This window comes from Crocodylus siamensis, chromosome 11 (assembly GCF_052110815.1).
Source record: "Crocodylus siamensis isolate JL-2025a chromosome 11, ASM5211081v1, whole genome shotgun sequence".
Classification (NCBI taxonomy): Eukaryota; Metazoa; Chordata; order Crocodylia; family Crocodylidae; genus Crocodylus; species Crocodylus siamensis.
In genome coordinates this window covers 42,345,329-42,368,823 of record NC_143405.1, presented here as the reverse complement: position 1 = coordinate 42,368,823, position 23,495 = coordinate 42,345,329, and the positions used below count along the sequence as shown (strand labels likewise).

The 23,495-nt window shown below is 42.8% G+C and overlaps 1 protein-coding gene across 1 annotated transcript in view; it reads right to left on the bottom strand.

Moving 5' to 3' along the window:
• Positions 1-23,495, bottom strand: part of CACNA1D (calcium voltage-gated channel subunit alpha1 D) — a 432,804-nt gene that overhangs the window by 10,171 nt on the left and 399,138 nt on the right. The window contains exons 42-46 of the mRNA XM_090022496.1: positions 10,215-10,331; positions 8,333-8,700; positions 7,871-7,897; positions 7,034-7,183; positions 5,348-5,511 (exon numbers count right to left, since the gene is read on the bottom strand). Of these exons, the coding sequence (XP_089878622.1) occupies positions 5,348-5,511; positions 7,034-7,183; positions 7,871-7,897; positions 8,333-8,700; positions 10,215-10,331 (826 nt within the window). The remainder of the gene's footprint in view (positions 1-5,347; positions 5,512-7,033; positions 7,184-7,870; positions 7,898-8,332; positions 8,701-10,214; positions 10,332-23,495) is intronic.

Genomic DNA, 23,495 nt, shown 5'->3' with positions numbered 1-23,495 from the left:
CCTTGCCCCCCTGCTGTGAGCTGCCTGTGACTCAGTCTTGCTCCCTATCCGGGCCCCATTACACTTACCCGCAGGTAGCTGCTGCCCAGCTGTCCCCATGCAGCCACACAGATGCAGAGAGCTGAGCTGGGCCAGGCCAGGAGCACTGTGCTGTGTCTATGCAGGTAGGTGGGTGGCAGCGGCACTGGGAGGGGTGGTTATGGGGGCCTAAGATTAATTTTGGCCTAAGGCCCTCCCAGCACTACTGCCCAAAAAGGTGCAGTGTGGTGCAGTGCTCCTGGCCCAACCTGGCCCCAACCTCACCCCCCCACCAGGTGGGACACAGCTCTCACAGCCCAGCTCGGCCTCCTCCCCTCAGGCGCAGCACCACCTGGTTCACACCCCTCCCCCAGGCATGGTGTCACCTGGCCTGTCCTCCTCCCTCAGATGCAGCATGGCTCTCCCTGCCCAGCCCCAACCCTGCCTTCACTCCCTCTAGCTCCGTTGGTGGAGGGGCCCTGCTTCCAGTTTCCAGGGAAGCAAATGTAAAAGCCACAGTTTTAAACTTGGCACCAAAAATGGGTGCTGAGTTTAAAACTGTGGCTTTCACTTCCCTGTGGATGAGGATCCTGGGGCCTGCCTGTTCATTAATCTGCCAAAGGGAAGGAGACAGATTCAGGCGCCTGTGATGAGGGAGGGAGCGGGGCAATGGCAGGGGCAAGTGCAGCCGCAGTCGGGCTGGGCAGGGCCAGGCCAGGGGAGGGTTGGAGCCCAGGCAACCTATCCAGGCATGTGGGGGGGCTCTCGCTGCTGTATGCAACCCAGTGGAGGCCCAGCGGGCACATGTCCCCCAGATCTGTGTGGGGAGTGAAGCAGCTGCTGCTGCATGCTGGGCTTTGCACCCCAATCCCTGCCTCAGCAGGGTTCATATAGCAAAGCCCAGTGTGCAGCAGCCTCATCCCATGCACAGATTGGGGGGCCATGTGCCCCCCAGGCCTCTGCCGGGGTGCATGCAACAGTAGAAGCTCCCCCACCCCACATACCTGGATGAGACATCTGAGCTCTAATTGTCCCCTGGCCAGGCCCAGCCAGGGCCCAACTCACCCAGAGGCAGGGAGCATGGAGGGGGACCATCCCCCTCCCCCAGCCCAGCTCCAGTGGCAGGAGGCATGACTCAGCCCAGGCATGTGTGTCCCGCCACTCTCAATCATGGAGTCTCTGACAGTCAATCTCAGTCTGGGGGGAGGGGAGGGGCTGGGCTCAGCTCCCGCCTACTGAGATTGACTCTCAGAGGCTCGCCAATCGACCAGTTGATCGCAATTGACCAGCTGGTGACCACTGCCTTAGGAGCTTCCATGGCCCAGTAGGCAGAACCTAACATGGGAGGGCAGAGCAGGGAGGGCAGGCTTGATGTTGCCGCCACCAGGTCCCAAAGGGTGCTGCTCCCTGCTTCATTTCCCCCACTGCTGCTGGGTGGGCAAAAGGCTATTGCCAGGCCTCTTGCCATGGCGGCATGGCTGGTGCAGGGTATCTGATGGTGGCACTAAGCCTGTCCACCCTGCTCTGCCCTCCCACAATGGGTCCCACTTGCTGGACCGTGGAGGCCCCCATGGTGAAGGCAGCAGAGTGGGGAGGCCCAAGTCTACAGTTGGCAGCTCACATCCTCCCCCATCATGGGCTCTGCTCCAGCTGTGCCACCCATGGGGAAGGATGGATAGGGGAGGCAGTTGTGCTCAATGCTCTCATGCTGCCACAACAGCTGCTGCCTTTCATGGGTGGCAGCTGGGGCTTAAGTGCTCCTGGGGAGGCAAGGGGCTGAGGGGCCTGGCCCTAGTTCCATAGCTGTGGCAGCTGGGGTCCCCCTCCAGAAGAGCTGGGGTGCGCAGAGGGCTGCTGGTCACGCTTGCGGGACACCAACACAGGCCATTTGGCCATTTGGCCTGAGAGTGAGGGGCACCAGCAGGGCCCAGGGGAGCTGTGACCTGGGAGTGAGGGCCACCAGCATATCAAGGCTGCTCAGCACCACAATGCAGCTGGGATGGGGCATCTGGAGCTGGACCCGCATCCTGGTGAGTGAAAGGGGCAGAAGGAGCTCTGATTTTCTATGATAAATAGCCAAAATCAAACACCAGAATCTATAGGTATTTAGAATTTACTATAATGATTGCAGCACTGGTAGGCTTCCAAATTGCTTTAAAATTGTAAACATATCAATAAAGCATTGCGTTCAACTGATACCTATGTATATAGTGGCAATTCACTGTAATCATGAAAAAACATGGATTTTGATTGTTTTAGTCAAAGAATTTGCCATTTTTAAAGAAAGAACACCAGGATCCTTGGTAACTACTTATACTGGTTTATGTAATTTCTGTCCCTAGACAAAGAGCTAAAGCTTTTTCTTGAGATCAAAGTCACCCCCTAAGCTCTTCCACAACTTTACCACCAGAGGGATTGATGGAAACATGTCCAATATACAACCGTTTCCAACAGCTGAAGGAAGATTCCTTTTTAAAAAGGTCTTTTCTTGGTGCCACTAACAGAAGGCCAGTAACTTTCTGGGAGTTTCACTTTCTGGTCAAATGAAGGAAGTGGTACGGACATTCAGGCAGTAAGATTTGCTTTCAGTAGTTTAATGGCCTACAAGGATTTTGTTCTGTACCTATTATCACTGCCATCAAGCCACCCCCGCAAAGAAACAAAAAGCCCACCTACCAAAAAGTTCTAGAAGCAAGAACACTGCATAGATAATGTCATTAAGGAACTTACTACATATAAATAATTTATGCATGTCCTTCTTGTGCCATTCAACATTGTCTTTAAAAGGCAGACAACTTTAACCTGGGCAAATAGAGCAGTGACCTTTAAAATTTCTTCTGAAACCTAATGTATTCCTGTCACACTTCTGACTCTTATCCTACTTGGGGGAGCTACATACATTTTACAAATTAAACTGCTTTTCTTTGTCACTTCCAACACGATGAGTTGCAGGACATCTTACACTTCACTAATAAAAGTAAACAACAAAAGTCAAGTATGCTTTAAGTCTAGCCTTACAGAGATACTGTTTGCTTCTCAAACTAAGCAACAAGCCAAAAGAAAAACCCAAGAGCCTGAAGTCTGATTCTTATGCCTCTGTCACTTTAATTTAAAAGGCACCACTGGATCAGATCCCTGATCCCAACAATCACATCTCCTGCCATGCCATATGTGCATGGCAAGAGGCAAAATTTTGGCACTGAGGATAGCATCCAAAATGTCCCTACAAGTTAGATGCCTGATGCCTGAGCTAGGGTCAGGGCCAACCACCATCCAATTGTTGGCACTGTCCAGGGAGTGCACTGCTACTCTCAAACTGCTACACATTCAGTTTATGATGCCACAGAAACATGCCACAAAAATGTTCTGCATTATTAGTATATGTTACATGATATGCAGAATATTTTTGTGGCTGGTTTGCCATTTGAGGGTGCCTTAAATTGGATGCACATGTAGCACCCTTGCCATTTAGGCCACAATTAACACATTATGTTAATGTAGTAGTAACATGGAGAGGGAGCCTTACATTCACCAGAATGCTGGCATTGCTAGTCCATACACTGTGGATTCATATAAGTAAAGACTGCATTGGTATTTGGAGGATGAAATTATGCTATTTAATGACAACAAACCGATTCATTGCATTATAAAAAAAATGAATGGAAAGAGAAAGCATAACTCTGACTAGTAGGAAAAATATATACTGAAAAAAATAGGGTTTTGAGTTAGAAAGCTGCTGGCAGCTTCTTGTACAAGTAGAGTGTTTGGTGGTTGGCTTATGAGGCAATACATTATACCAATTCAGTCTAGAGGTTGAAAATGTGAACTGGCCATTGCTGCAACTCTAGGAGAAAGCACCCACTGAATTCTAGCAATATTTCAGAGGTAACAGGAGGAAGATCTGGTGTGAATTTCAAATGATATCTGGATCAAGGACTGCAGCCTCATCTTTTCATTGGGACTTGAAAAAAAGAATCCAATTGAAACAATTCAAAAGTACTGGACTCATCTCTTGTGGCCAGATTAGCAAATAAAGACAAAAAACCTCTATCTTACCTCCACCTTTGTGTCTCAGTACTGCCCCTTCCCTCTATCCTTTGTTTTTAATTTATGTTATTCCTTTCTATTTAGTATCTCTGTTCTGCAAACATATTCATATTATCTGATGCAGGCTGTTGCCTATGAAGCTTTGGGTGCCTATACATGTGTTTGGGAGTTGGAAGGGGCTGTTTTAACTGGAGCAGTTCCTCAACATCCATTCTAATTAAAACAGCTCGCTGCCATGTGTATTAAGTCCCCCAAATTTTAAAATGGCCACAGGGATGCTTTAACTAAAACTAATTTCAACGAACTTTAATTAAAGTGCCCCTGAATCCATTTTAAAATGTGAGGCGTGAGAGTTAATACACATGATGGTAAGGTGATGCTGGAACATTTTAATTAAAACACAGAGCAGACTCGATTAATCAAGTCTGCTCTGATGCATTCTAATTAGAACACGAAGCAGCATGTCTATAGGCAGCCCTAATGCCTTTCTGGATGAGTTAATCCATTGCTGCCTTGCCTGCTCTCTGTCCAACTCTGGCATTTGCTAAGACAACAGGGACTAAGACCATCTCAATTATACTGTCCGAAGGAGAAGCACTGTGGAAGGCCTGTATTATAACTGGTAGGCACACCTTTCCAGAAATAAAAAGTCAAAGGAAAATGTGTTTGCTTCCATTAAAAAAGATGATCAAATTAAAATTATAAAAGCATTAGCCACTGTTGAGAGACACATGGAAAGTACCAGCAGGTGAGTCATTATAGTGACAATAGTTTTGTTTATACCAGCACAATACAGCTACTCATTAAAGGAAACAAAGGTTAATTCACATAACACGGAGAACAAACTTTAAAGAAACCATGGCTGAATGCTGATCTTTCACCCACTTGCTTCATTAAGTAATTAGATACCATTGACTTTTACCTCTTTGTAATATTAGTAACCTATTTATATTAATATCTTGTTAGTAAGGGGCTGGGAGGAGGGGGGAAATTAAAGAAAAGTAGAACAAGGGAAACATACATTATATGCTATCTGCAGATTCTGTGTGCTACACCTCAATACAGACACAAGTTTCGATTTTCTAAAAAGTTCATAAATATACTAATGAGAGAAGCTAACTCTCAAACAACACAAGATATAGCAGGGAGTGGGCTTACAAGGAGTTCCCTATGTTCAAGGGACAAATGAACATTCTCCCTTCTATCCAGCTTTCATGGCAGACTGAACATGTGCCCATAAACTACAATTCGAGATACTTAGAAACATTCTTAATGCACTCACGTGTTGGTGTGGGAGGTAGCAACCGTCTTCTAGGAGATCTTTTTGCATCATAACAGATCTGTGAATCATCTTCTTCAAAAAACCCATGCGGGTGATGGTAACCTTTTGGTCGCTCAAAATCAGAGTCATGACAGTGATATCTGTAGTTATAGTCGGATGTATGCCTGAATTTTAAAAAAAGGGTTAATGAGGGAAATTTCAAAGAATTGATCCACTTGCCTTTGTTTGCCAGGACAAATCACTTCTCCCATTGTTATTTACACTGATCCTTGCCTCAACCTTAAAATTAAAACAAAACATCATGAATGATATAACTCGGTATCAATGTGCCAATTCTGAATTGTGCATGGATTATGAGAGTGTGGGTATACTTGGATTTGTTTAGCACTAGTTACACATTAAACCTGTTTTAACAAAAAAAAAATCAGGAGGTATATTTGATCAAGATTAATATCATATCACAATTGAGTGGATGAAGAGAGGAAATGAAGGTAGACTTGGGACTCAGGCTTAGTTGTTCAATTTAATGGACCAATTCTGATTATTCTGTAAGAATTCAGCTCTAGAAATCAAAAGATTTTTTAAATTACTACTTCAAACTTTAGGGCCAGCCATTAGCCTGAGTTTTCCAGAGTCCAGAGTTGGGTATGCAGAAGAGGGGGGAGATTTCCCTTGACGCAGCACTAGATGAGATGCATGTGTCTGGCATATGTAGGTACCCACAGGCGTACGTAGGGCAAATAGGCACTAGATTCATTTAGTGATGCTCCCTTGGACCAGACTTTGCGAATTAAATCAGAAAGTGAAGGCTCATGACACTTCTGTGAAGTAGCTGAATTTGCTGAACTAGGACCTATCAGTAAGTAGCAGCTCAGCAGAAATGGTGCTTATCTATTTTAAGGAAGGTGGACAAGGAAGGTGGACACAATCTACCCGTGGTCCTGCAGAAATAAATCTGGAACTAATTCAGGATGAAAAAGGAGATTCTAAACTGGTGATATGAAAGATTTGTCAAAAGGGTATACTGAGTTCATGAAACAGGGAAGCTTCTCCTATTGCCAGACAAACAAGTAAGAGGCACTGCTCTTTAAATGGAAGTGTTTGCATTCCATGAAATATCACCAGTGTAAAAGGACTGGCTTCATAAAGTAAAATTGTTCCAAATGAAAGAGGGCATCCCAACTGTCCAGCCTTTGCCTTTAGCCCGAGTTAGGAACCTGGCAAAAGCCATGAGTAGATCCAGAGATTGGGTTATTGTTTATTTACTTAAAATCTCTAAAGTTAAGATGTTGACTGTGGGGGGTTGAGGGGAGAAGGTGGGTGGGGAGGGGAGAATCACAGAAACTGTGGATCGTGCTGAAGTTACGGATCAAACTGGAAACGTTTTCAAAAGTTCTCCCTGTGAATTTGATCGTAGTGATACTGAAGTTAAAATTTTGTCTTGGACATGCAAACAGTTTCTATACAGTTCAAAAGAGCTAAAATTCCTTTGTCCCTCCTGTTGAATTTTGTTAGAGAGCCTTGTGGGGGTCTCCATTTCACACCCAAACACATGGAGTTCTGAGCCACATTTTTTGCAGTTGTTCACTGCTGTTTTCCAGGAACAGTGTAATACTTACTTGGATGGATTTTTTGGTATGTGCATACTATATTAACAATTTTTCCAGGGAGGGCTAGTGAGCTCACCTGTTTCCTGACAACATGCTGTCTTCTTCATAATACTCTTCTCCACTGAAATATTCAGGCTCTCCAAAATAATGATCATCATTGCAATAATCTCGAACATCATGATCTTCACGGCAAATAGTGGGCAGATGCCCATCACCAGATTCTGACCTGCAATTGGAACACAGATTTGGAAATCCCAAAATAACATTTTCAAGATGGAATTCTACAGTATGAGAGAAACAACTTGCCAATGGACCAAAACACAAAGGAGCAGTCAGTGAATTTTTCCAAGCAAAGTCTGAAAACAGCTTTGCAAATCCAATTATTAAAAACCTGTCAGTGGTAGATCAAGAAATACTCCTCAAAAAGCAACAATGGTTACTACTTCTTGTACTGGTTATGCCAAGAAACTTATGCAGACACATAAATGGTTTCTTTTTCCCTTTCCCAGAAATATGTTTGGCTGTCATATAGTAACTTTTCAAATACTTGCAGCAATCCACACTATTTCCTTCAGCCTAAGCAAAAAAGGATGAAACCGCCTACTATTTAAATAGATCCTGAAATAAGCATCAACCCACTTGGCTTTTAACAGCAGTTCTCTTCGCATTTTGAACTCTACCTACAAAAGTAAGGTCAATTTAAAGTATAGACATGGTGCAAAATTTGTCTCAGTTGCTGTAATTTTGTAGCAATGTTATATTGTTTTTATTCAATATCTGCGTTGTTGTGAACCTAGGTCCAGTTACCTTGGAGTACTTTATTGCAGTTTTTTTCATTGTAAGAATAATTGAACCTTGGGACCCTCTGTGTTGTCTTAAGATTTAAATATATGTCTTAAAACAAATAACTTACCTAATGTAAGTTTCATAATAGCGTGTTCTATCCAGGAAAGCCATAAAATATGGAGAGAAACATTTTAAATCAGATAGATAAAATAATTTTAATAAATTCATTATCAATAGTGACCACAATCGCTCTGTATTTTGACTGTCCAATTAAACTGTTTTAAAGAAATACTTTTTATTTTCACAGTTCATTAAGAAAATGCAAAGGCAGATTACATAGTCTGGTTAGGTAAACAGAGTTATCCTTGTGGACATGAAATCAGTCATGTTAGTCATAATTATCTGTGTCAATGTATAATAGAAAATAAAAAGGAAAAAATCACCACCACTATTCTCATAACCTAGTATATTAATAAATATTAATTTTGAGATTACTATCCAATTTATTCTTTTGAATTATAATATCTGCTTCAGTATGCTTGTTTATTGTTTACACGCTTGTTTATGTTTAACTCAAATTCAACTTTACCTCTTGCTGCTTGATCTTCTATGTTTATCATGATCAACTCTCGAATATGAGTGATACCCGTTTTCAGATCTGTGCTCATGATTTCCAGTGTTTGGGTGCTTTCCATTAGCAACTTTGGACATGTTGGCATTATTGAGATTGGCATTTGTTGAATTCGGAACTTGCTTTCCTACTGAGTTGTGGTTATGATGATTGTGGAACACAGAATTTCCTGCATGAGCATACATGTTTTTCTCAGCATCACTTGCAGATGGAATTGAAGGCCTCTGGACATGCAGGGGACGATGTGTGGTATTGATCTGCTGAAACGAATCTCTTCTATCACTGCTTACATGGTTTATGTGATTTCCAAACAGGGCACCATTCCTCTGTTAAAAAAGAAAAGAAAAGAAAAGAAAAGAAAAAAAATACAAAGATTTCATGATGCTTTCTGTAGTTGTGTGTGACTGGTGATGATGTTCAGATCAGTCCAACTGATATATCTGTTACTGATAACACGAAGTGATCATTCAATTCCTTTGCTGCTACCTAGTGTGGTGCCCAAATTACCCACCGGTCTAGTAGTTTGTAGGGTACCCCAAATTACTCAAAGTAACTTTACCTATCCTGCATCTATTGTACGTACACACACACACACATACACACACACTTTGATGGACTTTGCTTCAGTTTTTTCTTGCATCAGCCACTTGCAACATATCCTTATCAGAAACAATAAGTGCCATGCAACCATCTACAGATTTGAGTGAAGTGGATAGCACTAACTTAAACCTCTGTCTGAGGAAAGAATGGAAAATGGATTTATGAGCCATAGCTCATCTGCCGTGGAAATTCTTCAGCATGCAATGGATAATAGTGAAAATAATGAAGTGATATCTACTTTATTGCCAAAAATATGAATGATATGCAGCTATCTTTTACATCTGATCCAGATGACAGTCTCCCTGTCTAGCCATGTCTGGGTCTTAGATGACAGCAGTCTATCTTGAAGCACAATCTAGAGAAGATAGAGGTAATGCTAGCTGACATCTAATGAGACAAGTTGTGGTGTTGTCTGACCCCACAGTGCTACACCATCCTTTTATAAAATATGGTGAACTGTAGGAATATTTGGCATAGTTAGTAGTTTCTAGTAATATGGTTATGAACAGAGTAGGCATTTTTCTTTGACTGATTAATTAAAAGTACTAGCTGTAAGCCAGATAGTTTGCTTAGGAATTGCTATACCTTATTCATAATGTACAACTAATCACCTAAGCTGCATCGCACTGTTCTCTTGCTGGCTATCCACAGTTTATTAAAAAAAAGAAGCTCATTTATACTTAAAACATTAAGAATAGCAATTGTTAAACTATTAATACATTATTCATAATAACCCTGCCCAAGGGATTTTGGATAAAAAATCATATGCTAAAATTTGCAAAAATGTTGAAGTTTGCAAACATTTAAACAAATACATAGTGGCTATCCAAAAATGCATGAATATTGAACAACATGAACCCACCAGTAGCAACTGATCTTGGCATTTCTAATTGTAAATTTTTACCAGCTTGCTTTTTAAAGGTATCTATACCTGCCTGTGACCTTGTGCTTGGATGTGGAATTTAAGCAAGCATCCCTTTTAGCCCTTCCACCTTAGACAGCTGCAGCACTCTCTGCTTGGACACCCTAAAGACTACTCAGAATATGTCACTAATGTGCAATGTAAATTTCCACTTTACTAGTGGCACCAACAGCATCTTACAGCTATCATCCCAAGCCTTTCAGCTAGCTTTTGTGCACTATTCGGTGTGCTCATTTTAAGCTTCTGGCCTCTGATTCTGACATTCACCCACATTGATCTAGCATGACTTCTGAGCTTGGTTATTTTTGGAATTATTACTTTATAGACATCTTCCTCTTCCTCTTGGTTATTTTCTTCTGGCTCATCATCTTGCAAGTCACAGGATATAGCTCGACGAATTTCAGGACCAATGTCATGAAGTGTCCTTAGTCCCGCCTAAATCAATAAAAATATCATAAAACATTAGGAAAATACCATGGTTTAATTTCCTGAAAGGAATCACAGGCAGATAACTTATACTGAAAGGACAGTCCATGTGTCAAAGTCAAGTCTAGACACCTTGATATAAATACATCCCCATTTTCAAGGTATCATAGAATCATAGAATCAATGAGTGGGAAGGGACCTGGACAGATCATCTACCCTGACCCCTGCCATGGGCAGGAAGGAGCACTGGGAGGTGGGAGGGGTCATAAGAACCCAGCCAGGTGCCTATCCAGTCTCCTCTTGAAGATCTCCAGGGAAGGTGAGAGCACCACCTCTCTGGGAAGCCTATTCCAGGCTCTGGCCACCCTTACAGTGAAGTAGTTCTTCCTAATATCCAACCTAAACCTATCCTCCCTCAGCTTGTGGCCATTGTTCCTGGTGACTCCAAGAAGGGCCCTGGTGAACGGACTTTCCCTGAGTCCCTGCTGGTGGCCCCTGATAAGGTTGTTGGCAGCCACAAGATCCCCCCTCAGTCTCCTCTTGTGGAGACTGAAGAGATTCAGGTCCCTCAGCCTCTCCCCATAGGGCTGGCCACAGAGACCCCCAACCATACGAGTGGCCTTCCTCTGGACTCTCTCCAGGTTCTCCACATCCTTCTTGAAGTGCGGCACCCAGAATTGAACACAGTACTCCAGCTGCATCACCTTACAGAACTGAATATTTATAGGTTTATTCTGCTCCCTTAAAGCCATCATGCTTATATTAGTATGACTCTGCTGAGCACAAAGCCTAACTGAAAACCCACTGAGGTCACTGGAAAGACTCTCAATGATTTTAAGTGCCTTTGAATCAACCTCTTGGTACAATATATTTATGGAAATAGCATCCTGCCAGAGACCACTGAAACACAAAAATGAATAATCTCCTTAAAATGTATTATTTCAATGAGAAGAATAAAAGATGAAGATGTCTGCCACCTTTCTTTTCCTACAGGAAGTAAAGGGACATCCCCAGTTACAGTAACAGGATTAAGGATGCTCTGAAAGATGATGAGGAAGAGAGAGGAATGTGGTAAAAAGCCAGTGCTGGTAAAGTAAACCTACAAGCCATGTAAGTCTCACCCTTTCAAATAGTCTGAGCTTGAATTGATTCAATCTTTGCAGGTTAGTCTAACCTGGCTACGCTAAACCAGTGTGTAATTGTACAGACATCCCCTCTGGACTGAAGAAATGCAGGCCTGCAGTGGCTCAGGCTAGATGCCGGGGGGTACTAGAACAGCGCTCCCTTCTCTGCTACAGTGCTGAGCAGAGGGTGGGGCATAGCCTGGCCAGATGCTCTGATTAGACATGCTCCCCACCACCACCCTTGCTGTTCCTGACCAGTGAGGGAGTGAGCAGGGAGTTAATAACAACATTTAGTTACACAGCAGGGAGTTACACGGGAGTTGACAGCATTTAGTACCATTTAGCACCCCAGGGAATTGACAGCATTTAGCAGTCAAACCACACAAAAGCCTCTCTCATTAGCTCAAGCTCTTCTTAAACAGCTTTTTCCAAGGAAGGAATGGGAGGGACATTACCAGCTACCTGTTGATTAGCTCCAAAAGCCCTAAGTGGACAAGGGTGCCTCCCATACCAACTGGCTAGAAGATGTCAAGAATTTCAGGGGCCAGGAAGGCTCCTGCTGCATCCTGCAGCCCAGTGCTGCAGCTGGGAACTACGTGGTGCTGAAGCAACTGGTGGTGGGTGGAGGGGAACAGTGGCAGCGGCAGGGAAATGGCTGCGGCGGGCAGGCGGAAGTGGTAGTGAATGGGCAGGAGTGCAGCGATAGCTGGACAGGAGTCCAGGGCCCACAGGGGGTGGCAGGAGTGCAGGGTGTGGGCTGGCAGAACTCTATGGAGCCACGCCGGGCTGTGCCAGCAGGGAGAGGGGGAGCCTGCCCAGCTCTAGAGCCCCTGCCAGCACAGCCCTGTGCTCCTGCCACTACACTCTGGGCCTCTGTTGGCCCTGGTGCACCAGCATGGACCCGGCATTTCTGCCCAGCTGTCACTGAGTTCCACATTCCTGCTTGCAGCCTCTTCCCCCTGCCTGCTGCCGTTTTCACAGCTTCCCTGCCTGCAGCTGCTGATGCTCCTGTCCAACCCCCTGGCTACTCCAGCACCATGAGGTTCTCAGCTGCAGTGCAGGACAGCAGAAGGCAGCTCAGCCTGACACTAAGGACTGGGGTGATTGCCTGTGGTCCTCCTCTGCCTACCCTCCCACTTATCTAAATTACCCTCTGGTGCAGGGAGGCAGGAACAGCCCCAGGGGCTCAGGCCAGAAGTTTCTGCTCGGCACAGGGCTTCTGGCTGTGGGTAGGGGGGTGGGGCCATGGGCCTTGTTTCTGTAGCTGCTTGATTCTGCTGGTGGCTTCCCCTGGGTCCTACTGCCCCTTGCTTCTGTCAACTTTGACAGGCAGCCAGGACCAGATAAATATTACTTTTCTAAAAATTTTAGGGGCCCTGCAGGCTAGATAGAATGGCCTGGCAGGCCGATCCAGCCCATGGGCCATATTTCACCTGCCTCTGAGCTAATCTGTGCTTTGCTAACATATACAAGGAGAAATATATTGTCTGCCCACCCCAAAACACATTTCTGTGCAAATGCTATATGAAATATAATCTGCATGTCAGTCTGAAGGATGTGCATTCAATCCTGGATACTATTATCTGAAGCTGAAATGAAACATTAACTTTCGCAACTCAACGCCTTTCTGCATGCCATCAAAAGTGTAGAAGACATGGAAGTTTTTCATGCCTGCTTAGCTCATTACAGTACCATTGGATTTCATTCTAACTATTATGTCCCGCAGTGCACTAGTTATATTGGTAAAAAAAAATTGGGACCACTGTATTTGCCTCATGGACAAACAAATTTGAAATTTGTTATCTTTGGACAAGTCTTCCCTCAGCATATTTTCCCAGTCTGGGTTAACATGTAGTCTTAGCTTTCATATAGCTAAAATGTAAATTACTTTTTCCAAACAGACATGTACTGCTATACAATGAAGGACAATACCTCTTCATTGTCTTTGCTTGCTTATTCACTGACATAAAGAAGTCAATAATTCACTTGAATTAATTTTCTTTACATGTTTATAATATGCAGCTGAAAAGAACAAGGGTGAATAAATATCTGTCAAAATTTGGCATGTCTTGGAAACATCTAAATTATGTGTCCAGGTAATGCAAATCAATAGCAATACAAGAACCAGTCAGAAAACCACATCTTAGATCATAACTTGGAACCAATTTTCCCATAGAAAATGTTACAAAAGGGGGGTTGGTGGAAGGGGAGATGGAAGGGAAGGGGCATAGGGTGGTGACAGATCAACATCCCCTGCAGTGAGGGAGGGACTGGGACTGAGGCAAGCACTGCCCAGCCAGGGCTGGGTGAGCACAGGGAGGAGGGGTTAGTAGCTCCCACTGCTGCTCACTGCTCATCTGGCAGCTCGACTGGCGGTTCCCACCACTGCTTCTAAAGCTACCACCGCTGCATGCCACTTATCTGGAGACAGTGCAGCACCTCCACCTTATGCCCATCCTGCCCCAGCTGGGCAAGCAGTGGGATGGCACGGGAGGACATGTGCCCCCAGATCAGGGTGGGGTGGGCAGTGGAGCGGGGACTATGGGGGCAACTGTAGTCACCTGAAAATTCACCATAGCCCCCACCACCTGCCCAGAACACAGCCCAGTGCAGCCCCATCCCGACCCACCCCATTTTGTGCAGATCCAGAGCACATGCCCCTCTACCCCTTGGCCAAATGGCCATGTGCTCAATCCAGCATGCAGAACTGGCCTCAATTTAGCTGTGAGAGGGAGGGGGTGGCTCCAATCCACCCACAAAGGGTGGCCATGATCAGGCAACAGAGGGGTGGGGGAAGGGGTGTGGAATGAGGGACATGTTGTCCTGGCTCCAATCTAACTGCCACTCCACAGCTACCAAATTTTCCAACCTGTGGAGAGCCCCCAGACAGACGCCATGGCTCTATGGACAAAACAGGTTAGGGCAGTGGTGCTCAACCTTTTTCCCTGACCAGCCAGATGGGCAGTGCCTGGTTTGACTAATCCAGTGCCCAGGGTTGATGTGACAGGCACCATCCAGCCACATGCAGGGAGTAGGTGCAGCCTGGCTTAAGCCCAGCCCCACAGCTGGGGGAGGGGGTGTCAGCCAGCCACATGGGCAGGGGAGGGGGAAGGGGCATAACCTGGCTTGGTGTGGGGTGAAGAGGGCATGGCTCAGCCCTGCAGGGGGAGGGGGCATATCTCAGCTCCAACCTGGCCCTGTGGAGTGGAATGGGGCGTGGCCTAGCCTCATGGCGGGCAGAGAAGGGGGTGCCCTGTGGGAAAGGAGGCATTGCTCTACCTCATGGGGGAAGTTGGGCATGGCCCAGCCCCAACCTGACCATGAAGGTGAAGAGGACCTAGCCTGGCTCTAATCAGGTGTACGGGGCTTGGGAATTTGGCAAGGGGGGAGGGTGACCGTATTAATGGCCATCACTCCCCTGACACCAAATTTCCTGACCAATCGGGTACCCCACAAGTCAAATGTGATACCATGGGCCAGAGGTTGAGCACTCCTGTGTTAGGGATTACTTACACAAGCTTTCAAGTCAGCAGGGTTGGATGAGATACAACCTAAGGTACTTAAGGAATTGGTTGAGGTAGTTTCAGAATCACTGGGTTCTAACCTCTTGAGATCTCACAGAGGTTCTGGATAACTGGAAAAGAGCAAACATAATTCCCATCCTTTTAAAAAAGGAAGAAGGAGGATCTAGGGAACCAATTAGCCCAACTTCTATACTCGGAAAGATCATGGAGCAGGTACTCAAGGAATCCACTGTGAAGCACTTTCAGGAGAAAAAAGGAACAGTCAGCAAAGATTCACTAGGAGCAGATCATGCCTGACCAACCTGATTTCTTTCTGTGATAAGGTGGCAGGCTCTATGGATGAAGGGAGAGCAATTAATGTGATATATTTTGACTTTGCCATGAAAAACTGTGTCAAAAGCCTTGCTATCCTCATTAGCAAGCTAAGAAAATACAAATTTGACAGAAGTACTGTAAGGTGGATACATAACTGGTTGGATCATCATGGTCAACAAGTAATCATTAACAGCTCAATGTCTACTTGGGAGGAGTATCAGGTGGGGCACCCTAGGGGTCTGTACTGGATCTGGCATTGTTTAATATCTTCATTAATCATTTGGATGATGGGACTGAGTGCATGCTTAGCAAATCTGTGGATGATACCAAGCTAGGTGGAATCGCAGATACTCTGGAAAGTAGGGCCAAAATGACCTGCATAGACTGGAGAAGTGGTCTGCAATCAGTCATATGAGATTCAACAAGAACAAGTGCAAAGTCCTGCACTTAAGATGGAATAATTGCATGCACAAATACAGACTGGAGGATGAATGACTAGGCTGCAGTGCTGTAACTGAGGGTTACTGGAGACCTTAAACTCAATTAGCCAACAGCTCAACCAGCATGCTGCTTCACTCTGGCGTGCTTTGAGATTCTTTCAGAGGTGCTGCAAAATGCCATGCTATAATAGCACTGTTAGGTGGGCAAGTATGATTCACAAGATAAATCCAGAGCTTTAAACTAGAAATCCATAGTGGTAAAAAGTATTATGACCTTTTTTGGCCTGAGTTCTTTGCAATAGAAAAATTGCTCTATTAATTTTCTGTAGTCAAAAATCAAGTGAAGACTAAAAGCTGACATTGTCCAAAGGATGTCTTCAGTCTAGCAGGGGTTCTTTGAGTCTGAAAATGTTGACAAGCACTGCCATGTTATATTTGAAGAATATTTCACGTCAGCAAGCCAGCTCCTGCTTCAGTGAGCCAATTCTTAAATAAAAGAGCAAAACTGTGGGCAAATATGTAGCAATAGAATATATATCTAAACTAAGAGTAGAACTAATTAGGTCTTAGGGAGGATATAATCCTCCTAATTCAAATTACACTTTGTTAGAGACACCCACACAGCCAGACCACAGTTAGTTTTACTATTTGGTATTGGTAGGAGCAGGAGATGCGAGCAGGAGATGCAGACTGCTGTTTTCCTCTTTGGGGTTAATCTTGTATATAATCTCACTGTCCCCTTCTGAAGCCTTTTCACACCACTAACTACACCCCTCCTGGTGAGCAATGCAAAAAGACACCACAAAAGGTATCACAGTGACCAGATTCTCTAAACCTCCAGGCAGTGGAAACACAAGATTTCAGGACTGGCAATTAGGCAGCAAAACTATTTCCTCTGGATGAGATTTTGGCAGGCCACTGCAGGTATATGCCCATCAAAAAGTATGCTAGTCAAGAAAAGGAGCATTCTTCTGTTAATAATGATTGAATCTAATCTCAGATACTTTTAATTTTATTTTCCACTGCTTTCCTGGAAGTTTGGAAATTGAAATGGAAAGGAAATTGAAAGTCTGGTCGTAACTGGAAAGACTGAAAAAAGGAGAAACCATGGAAGACAGCGGTTGACTTGTGTGAAGAGTCTATAAATGGATGAATTTATTGACACTGGATTCTGTATGCCTTAAAGAGATCTGTGGAAGATCATGGTCACCAAAGTCCTGTTTGGACATGATGCCTAGAGAGAGAGACTTCTTTCCTGAATTGTTTACTACTTGCTCTGGAGCAAATGACCATTTGGTTTTTCATTTCTCTAGCAATAATAATTTCCATGTAATGTATCTAACACAATGGAGCGGCAGCAGGGATCAAAGTGTGGACCACAGGATCTAACAGCATCATCTTTGTCTGAACCTAAAGTGCCAAGTCTATGACCCCCAAAGCTGGCAGCAGACTCAGAGGCCTCAGCTTGGACTAGAAGAGGGTCAGACAGACACGCTGTATAAGCCTGAATTAAAACATGTGGGTGGGAGTTGAAAGGATTTCCCCACAAAGTGAAATTTCCTCAAATTTAATTTTCCTGGAGCCACTACAGTTATCTCTCCACAATCACATTTATTGTCCCCTTCTGTCTAGAAGGATCAAAAGGAATGTTCTGAATAAAAATATCCCAAAATGGTATTAATAGAAACCAGAAGCCAGCATCTGCCATCACACACCCACATGCATCTCTCATGGGTGGTAACAGGTTCCATTTTCCCCTAGTTATAAAAGTCCACCCTCAGTGAAGGGGCACTAGTATCACTTAACAAAAGCTGAGATTTTTCCCAAGGGCAGGAATTTAATCCCACTGAAATATTGGTGTGACAAAGTCTTCACACATGGGACAGAGTGCAACCTCCCTGGAGACGGTCTGGTGAAGTCCGTGGGCACTTACGGGTAGCAGAAAAGTTGCAGGCTAGCCACTGTTACCTCTTACTGTAAACAGCTGTATACAAGTTTCTGTGGGTGAGTCTACATGTGCAGCCCTATTCAGCTTCAGGAAACTAAATAACTCTACATCAGGAAAATACAAATACAAAATAGAGTTTTTTCTCCACAGCACTGCACGTCTAGATGCTGAGGGCTAGCTGGGGCACAAGGGTCCTTCAGTGTCAGGGCTGCCTGCTGGCTAGTTCCACACTGGAGCACCCTCATGCCCCAGCCAGCTCCTCTGCAGCACACTGAGCCAGATCAAAGCAGCCCCGGGTTGGCAAGCTGAACCCCTGGCCCCTCACCAGCCACAGCTGTTCCAACTCGCTCCAGTCCTAGGTACACGTGTAAACCCAGTGCCCAGGAGCAATAAACACTGGCACAATATGTGTTCCAGTTTATTGCTGCATGCTAATAGCATTTGTAAACGTGCCATTATGTAATAAAGCTGTTTTACATGACAAATCTCCAGATATTAGTCAGTGTCTTCTGCAACAGTAGTTAAATTCTTTAGGAACCAGGGCTTGACTTAATACTGTGAGTCATAGCTTAAAAATTTCTAAGCAATCAAAGATCTGTAAACCAAAAACATTTTGCTATTAATTTGCCTGGAAGAAGCTTGCTGCCAATACAGACTTTCCAATATATGGTTATTCATTCTAGTCAATACTTGTTACAGAGCGAGGTACCATCTATTATATCATACAGAAGTAAGGCTGGAAGGAACCTCAAGAGATCATTTAGTCCAACCAGGGATCAAACCTGTGACTTTAGTATTATTTGCACTGTACTCTAACCAACTGAACTATATATATAGTTTTGTATTCCAGAAGAGTAATCCTTTTTTGTATACTTCACGGACTTTTTGCTTACAGATATAATTAAAACAAAGTGATATGAAGGGCACTAAATCATTTTGTATAGTACTTATTGCAGAGTAGCTAACTCACAGCATTTCCCTTGTAGCATCAAATAAGAGCTTGCTCTTCACACTGCCTCTGACAGGAAGTATATAGGATCATGATGAAATATGCTTAATGGGCCTGGGAGGACATACACATTTTAACCTCTATCATATAACCTAGTGACATTCACTACATGTAGCTACAATATCTTTTCCAAACATAGAATAGGTTACCTGAGGCGGCTTTGCACAGCTCTCTTCACAAATAGACCAATATATATCCATATGTTTTTGGGGATGCATACACAGATTTGGCCAATACACAGATTTGGCCATGTTTGCTGGCATGTGGTTCTAGAAGGCTATTTTTTATCTCAAATAAAAGCTATTTAAGATTGATTAGAAGTAGTTGTATAATACATACTGATGCACAAGGCTGAGTCACAGTCCTGCAAATCAAACCCTAAAAAAATGTAGTCCTGCAACAGTAGACTCGAACTCTAAATCGTATTTAGGGCTCACAGCACCAGTGTGCTCAGGCGTAGCTCATGAGAACTATACAAGGGACATGTCTACACATGCAATTAATGCACCTGAATTTTCTACACAGAAAATTCAGGTGCATTAAACTGCGCCCAGCATGCATCTGAATGTGTACCAATTGGGAGCAGTTCAATACAGAGATGATCCTGCCCTACTCTGCCCCCTGCAGCAGCCAGGGTGACCTCCAAGATCCCTTGGATGCCAGCCCTGGACTGACAAAGGTCACAGGGGAAAGGCATGGGCTTGAGGGGCAAGGAGCTGTCCTAGCTCCAGGGCAGCTCTCTCCCCAGCCATGCAGAGATCAGGGCCAGTCCCGATCTCTGCGTACCTGGGAGGGAGCTGTTCTGGAGCCAGAACAGCTCCCTCTGCCTGGTGGAGACCAGGGTTTAGCCAGGCAGCAGTTGTGGCCCCTGCTGCCTGGGCTGATCAGAAGCAAATTGCTCTTGGTCTAGGTCTGAAAGTGTGCTAGTACCTGTATGTACTGGTAATAGCAAATGGTGCATTAGACTAAATTTATCATGCAATAATTGAAATGCATGTATAGATGGTGATGCTTTACTATGTATTAGCTTAATCTAATATGCAGTAAAGGGTCTTGGGTAGATGCACCCCAGGAGCAGAACAAATGAATCAAACTTCCCTTTCTTCTTTTGCTCATCTGCAAGATAGTTGGAAGCTAAATGCTTTTCTAAATTGCTGTACCAGTCTGTGATACTGCTATAGGGGGCCATTTTGCCTATGAAGATTGCTGGGGGTGTCTGAGACCATAATATGTTTCTAGCCTTCACACCAGATTTACAGCCCCATAGCACTCCCATGTCAGGAGGTATCATTGCCTTAAAAGAAGCTTTAAGGGCACTTGTGTCATTCCAGCACCACAAATTGGCCCAAATGTGGCAAGATCCAGTTCTCAGGCTTTTTTCTATAGTGCTTTAGGAAAAACTCATTTTAAGTCATCAAGGTAAAAAAATAATTTGAAAAGAACTGAGGTTGATTCTATCATTACTTGAATTGGTTTGATATCCAAGTCACCTCATTGTTGTGTAATTTTTCCTAGTGTACACCAATGCTATGGAAGGCAGAGCATTATTGTTCTAATAGGGTATCAGTCAATCATTTTAAGATCATTCAGACTGTAAAATGATTTGGCTTTAATTTTCCTCTGCTTAACTTTTAAATCCAGCACAAATATTAGCATTTACCATATACAAAACTGCTATACCAAAGATGCAGAGTTCTCCATAGTTCTAAAAAAAGAATCCTTTTGTTCTAGTAGGGAACGTTCTAGTATTTATGCTGCAGTTACCTTATGCTTTTTAGCAAGATACACATTTCCATCACATGCTTTTATTTCAGGTGCTGCATAAATTCTTGGACAAAAGAATAGTTGAAAACTGATAATAAAACATGGGGAAGAGAATTTTAGAGACTTGCTATCATGTCACTATAGGGATAACAATATAATTAATCTAACTGCACCACTGAATTATTCATACTGTTGTGAAAGGGCAACATGCGTTACTTACTCCTGAGGGGTTGGGGCTTTTTTATTTGATTGTCTTACTACCTGGAGTTTTTGCTATAAAGTTGCAAAAAGGAAAGTTATTTATTCAGATTTCTGTCCTAAGTTTAATCCCGCAACTTCTTCTGATATAAGAAAGACCTGTTGGATCAATCTGCTCATTAGTTAGTAAATCAATGACATATATAATGTGATGAACAACATAATTACATAATAGGATCAGGATAACTCCTCTGTGGGTTTTTTAGTAATGCACAAGATCATGACTTCAAAAATGACATGCTAATTCAGTGCAGCTGTGCTTTATGAGGCGTAATAGTACCTACAGTTTTTCAAAAGATGGCAAAAGTAATTTATTCTCTAATGATGCCCCTCTTTAAATAAGCACTCAGATCAAACATATGTTCTTTTAAATGCTGAAATAAGCTAACCCTGCAGAGCCCATCAATAGAAAAAATGCCATATGACTAATATATCATTTGGGCTGTCTCCATATGAAAAAACATGTTCAAATATGCTTGAAAAAGAAACACAGCATACACCAGAAAACCAAATTGTTTTTTCAATCAGTGAATCTTTGAAATTAAAGAGGAACCTTTTATCAATTATCTTCATTATAAGGAAGAACTGGGTATTTTAATTAATTAAAAAATGTCAGCGATAAAGTAACCTAGGTTCAACCTCAAAAACTTACTCATATATTTAAAGGTATATTAGTCTACATATAGAATGTATTTAGGTTAGACTATGAAGGTATCAATATAGAATATACCTGCAAAATGCCAGAGCCAATGACATTTTCAAGAAATTCTATCCAAATGTAAATTTGGCTTTCATTAAAAACAAAACAAACAATGTCACTCCCTAACATGTTAGTACATTTTGAGTTATAATGTAATCTATGTAAGACACAATTTAAGTTTATTTTTAAACTGCTTCCAGAGCAAACATTCAAAATAATAATAAATACTTCACAGTTTTTTATCCATTTAAAAATCACAACCCCAGCACCCTTTGGGTATATAATTTACAGAGACATTATGAAAGTGCTAAAATATACCTTTAAGCTCTGCTTCTCAGATTTTAATGGGATGCTGGATCTTTGGACATATTGCTATGCAAGTCAAAAATACATCTGAATTACAACATAAATATTAGCTTTAAATTCTTAAGTTTTTCAAGGTCTTAAAGAATTGCAAGAACAAATATAAAACTGAGGATTTGTTCACAAAAACCATGAATTATATTTTTTTAAGCTTATGTACATGACTTTCTAACATACCAAAATGTTTTACAGCAAACCATATTGAACAGAAACTTGGAAAATGACACTGCTACTTTAACTTAAATAACCTAAGTTCATGCTAAATCAGACTCAGTACCCAAACAATTCAAATAACAAGTCATGCAGGAAAAAAAAAGGCTGAATGGACCTACACTATAGCAGTGAATGTAAGAGACATAGTAGTCAAGTCTTGATTCTCCCGAACTATTTGTCTTCATGGAGCCCATCTTATTTGTAGCACTGATGCTCAGTGTGCTGCACTATAGCTACACAAAGGCTCTGTGCTCTTGGTCAAATCCAGACTCCCTTCAGCTAAGCCTTACTGTGAATAGAATATGAGCTTGGCAGCCCAATTAAATAGAGGTTGAACAATGTATTAACCCCTCAGCTGATGCCCACTAGAGCTTTTTATAGGTTACCACAGCATTCGATAGTCCTTATAACAATTTCATGCAAAGTAGTATAGTTAGTTTAGCCTTGAAAGATGTCCCAGAGATTAAGTTCAGATCAATCAATCAATGTTTTGTGTACTTGTTTTATGTTATATAATAGCCCCACGCCATGTAATATTGTTTGCCTACAAAAAACACCATATATTTAAATACATATGGAGATATAAAATAAATACTTTCCCTTGGAAAATGTATTGAATTAATTAACCCAACTCTAAGTGTTAGATGTAAATAATTAAAATAATTCATGCTCCACTTAATGTTTATTTTAAAAGCAATGTTACTAGTGGCAAGCTCAACAGTAATTTCCATCACTACAAATGATGTTAAAATGAACTATATTACATCTCTCAAACTAATGTCACAGAGATAACTTTTGCCCAGCTTCAGGGTAACCTGTTTGCTGTTGTGCTGTGCAAATAGGAGGGTGCATGATACTATCAGAAAATAGAACAAAGAGTAGTTTCACCAAAACTCACTATAAAGAAACCAATATGAGGGGAATTAGTCTCACTTGTTTATTGCCTTAAAGCATTTTAGAAAGAATGAAAACATTCCCATAATGGTCACCCAGAAAAGGAACTGAACCTAACTACAATTTGTTTACCCACATTTTACCACCAATATAAAACTCTAGGTCTGTAGACTTAATTTAGGTTAATTGATGTGAAGTAACTTTTAGTTTCCACAGACAAAATTTGAAAAGTTACTGGTGGATGTGAGTTAGCCAGTATTATACTCCTGTATTTACAAATCAATTAGATGCCCAAGATACTGAAGAAAAGGTGATCTAATGAAAAAAAAGGAAATAATCTGATAAATCAATAGTAATTCACAGCTGAACTTTAAGGCTAAGTACAGACAGTCAAAAAGCCGGAGGCTGAAATGATTCAATCTTCACACGTTAGTCAAAGCTGCGTAGGTTGAACTGAGAAGCAAGTGAACAGACATTCACTTTTGATTCCAGAAATGCAGCCATGTGCCTGCAGTGGCTCAGGCCAGAAGCTGGAGGGGTTCTAAAGCATGCTTCCCTGCTTGGCTGGAAAAGACAGCTTGGGCGAAGGTCAGCCCACCCATCCTGCAATGGGGGGAGGGG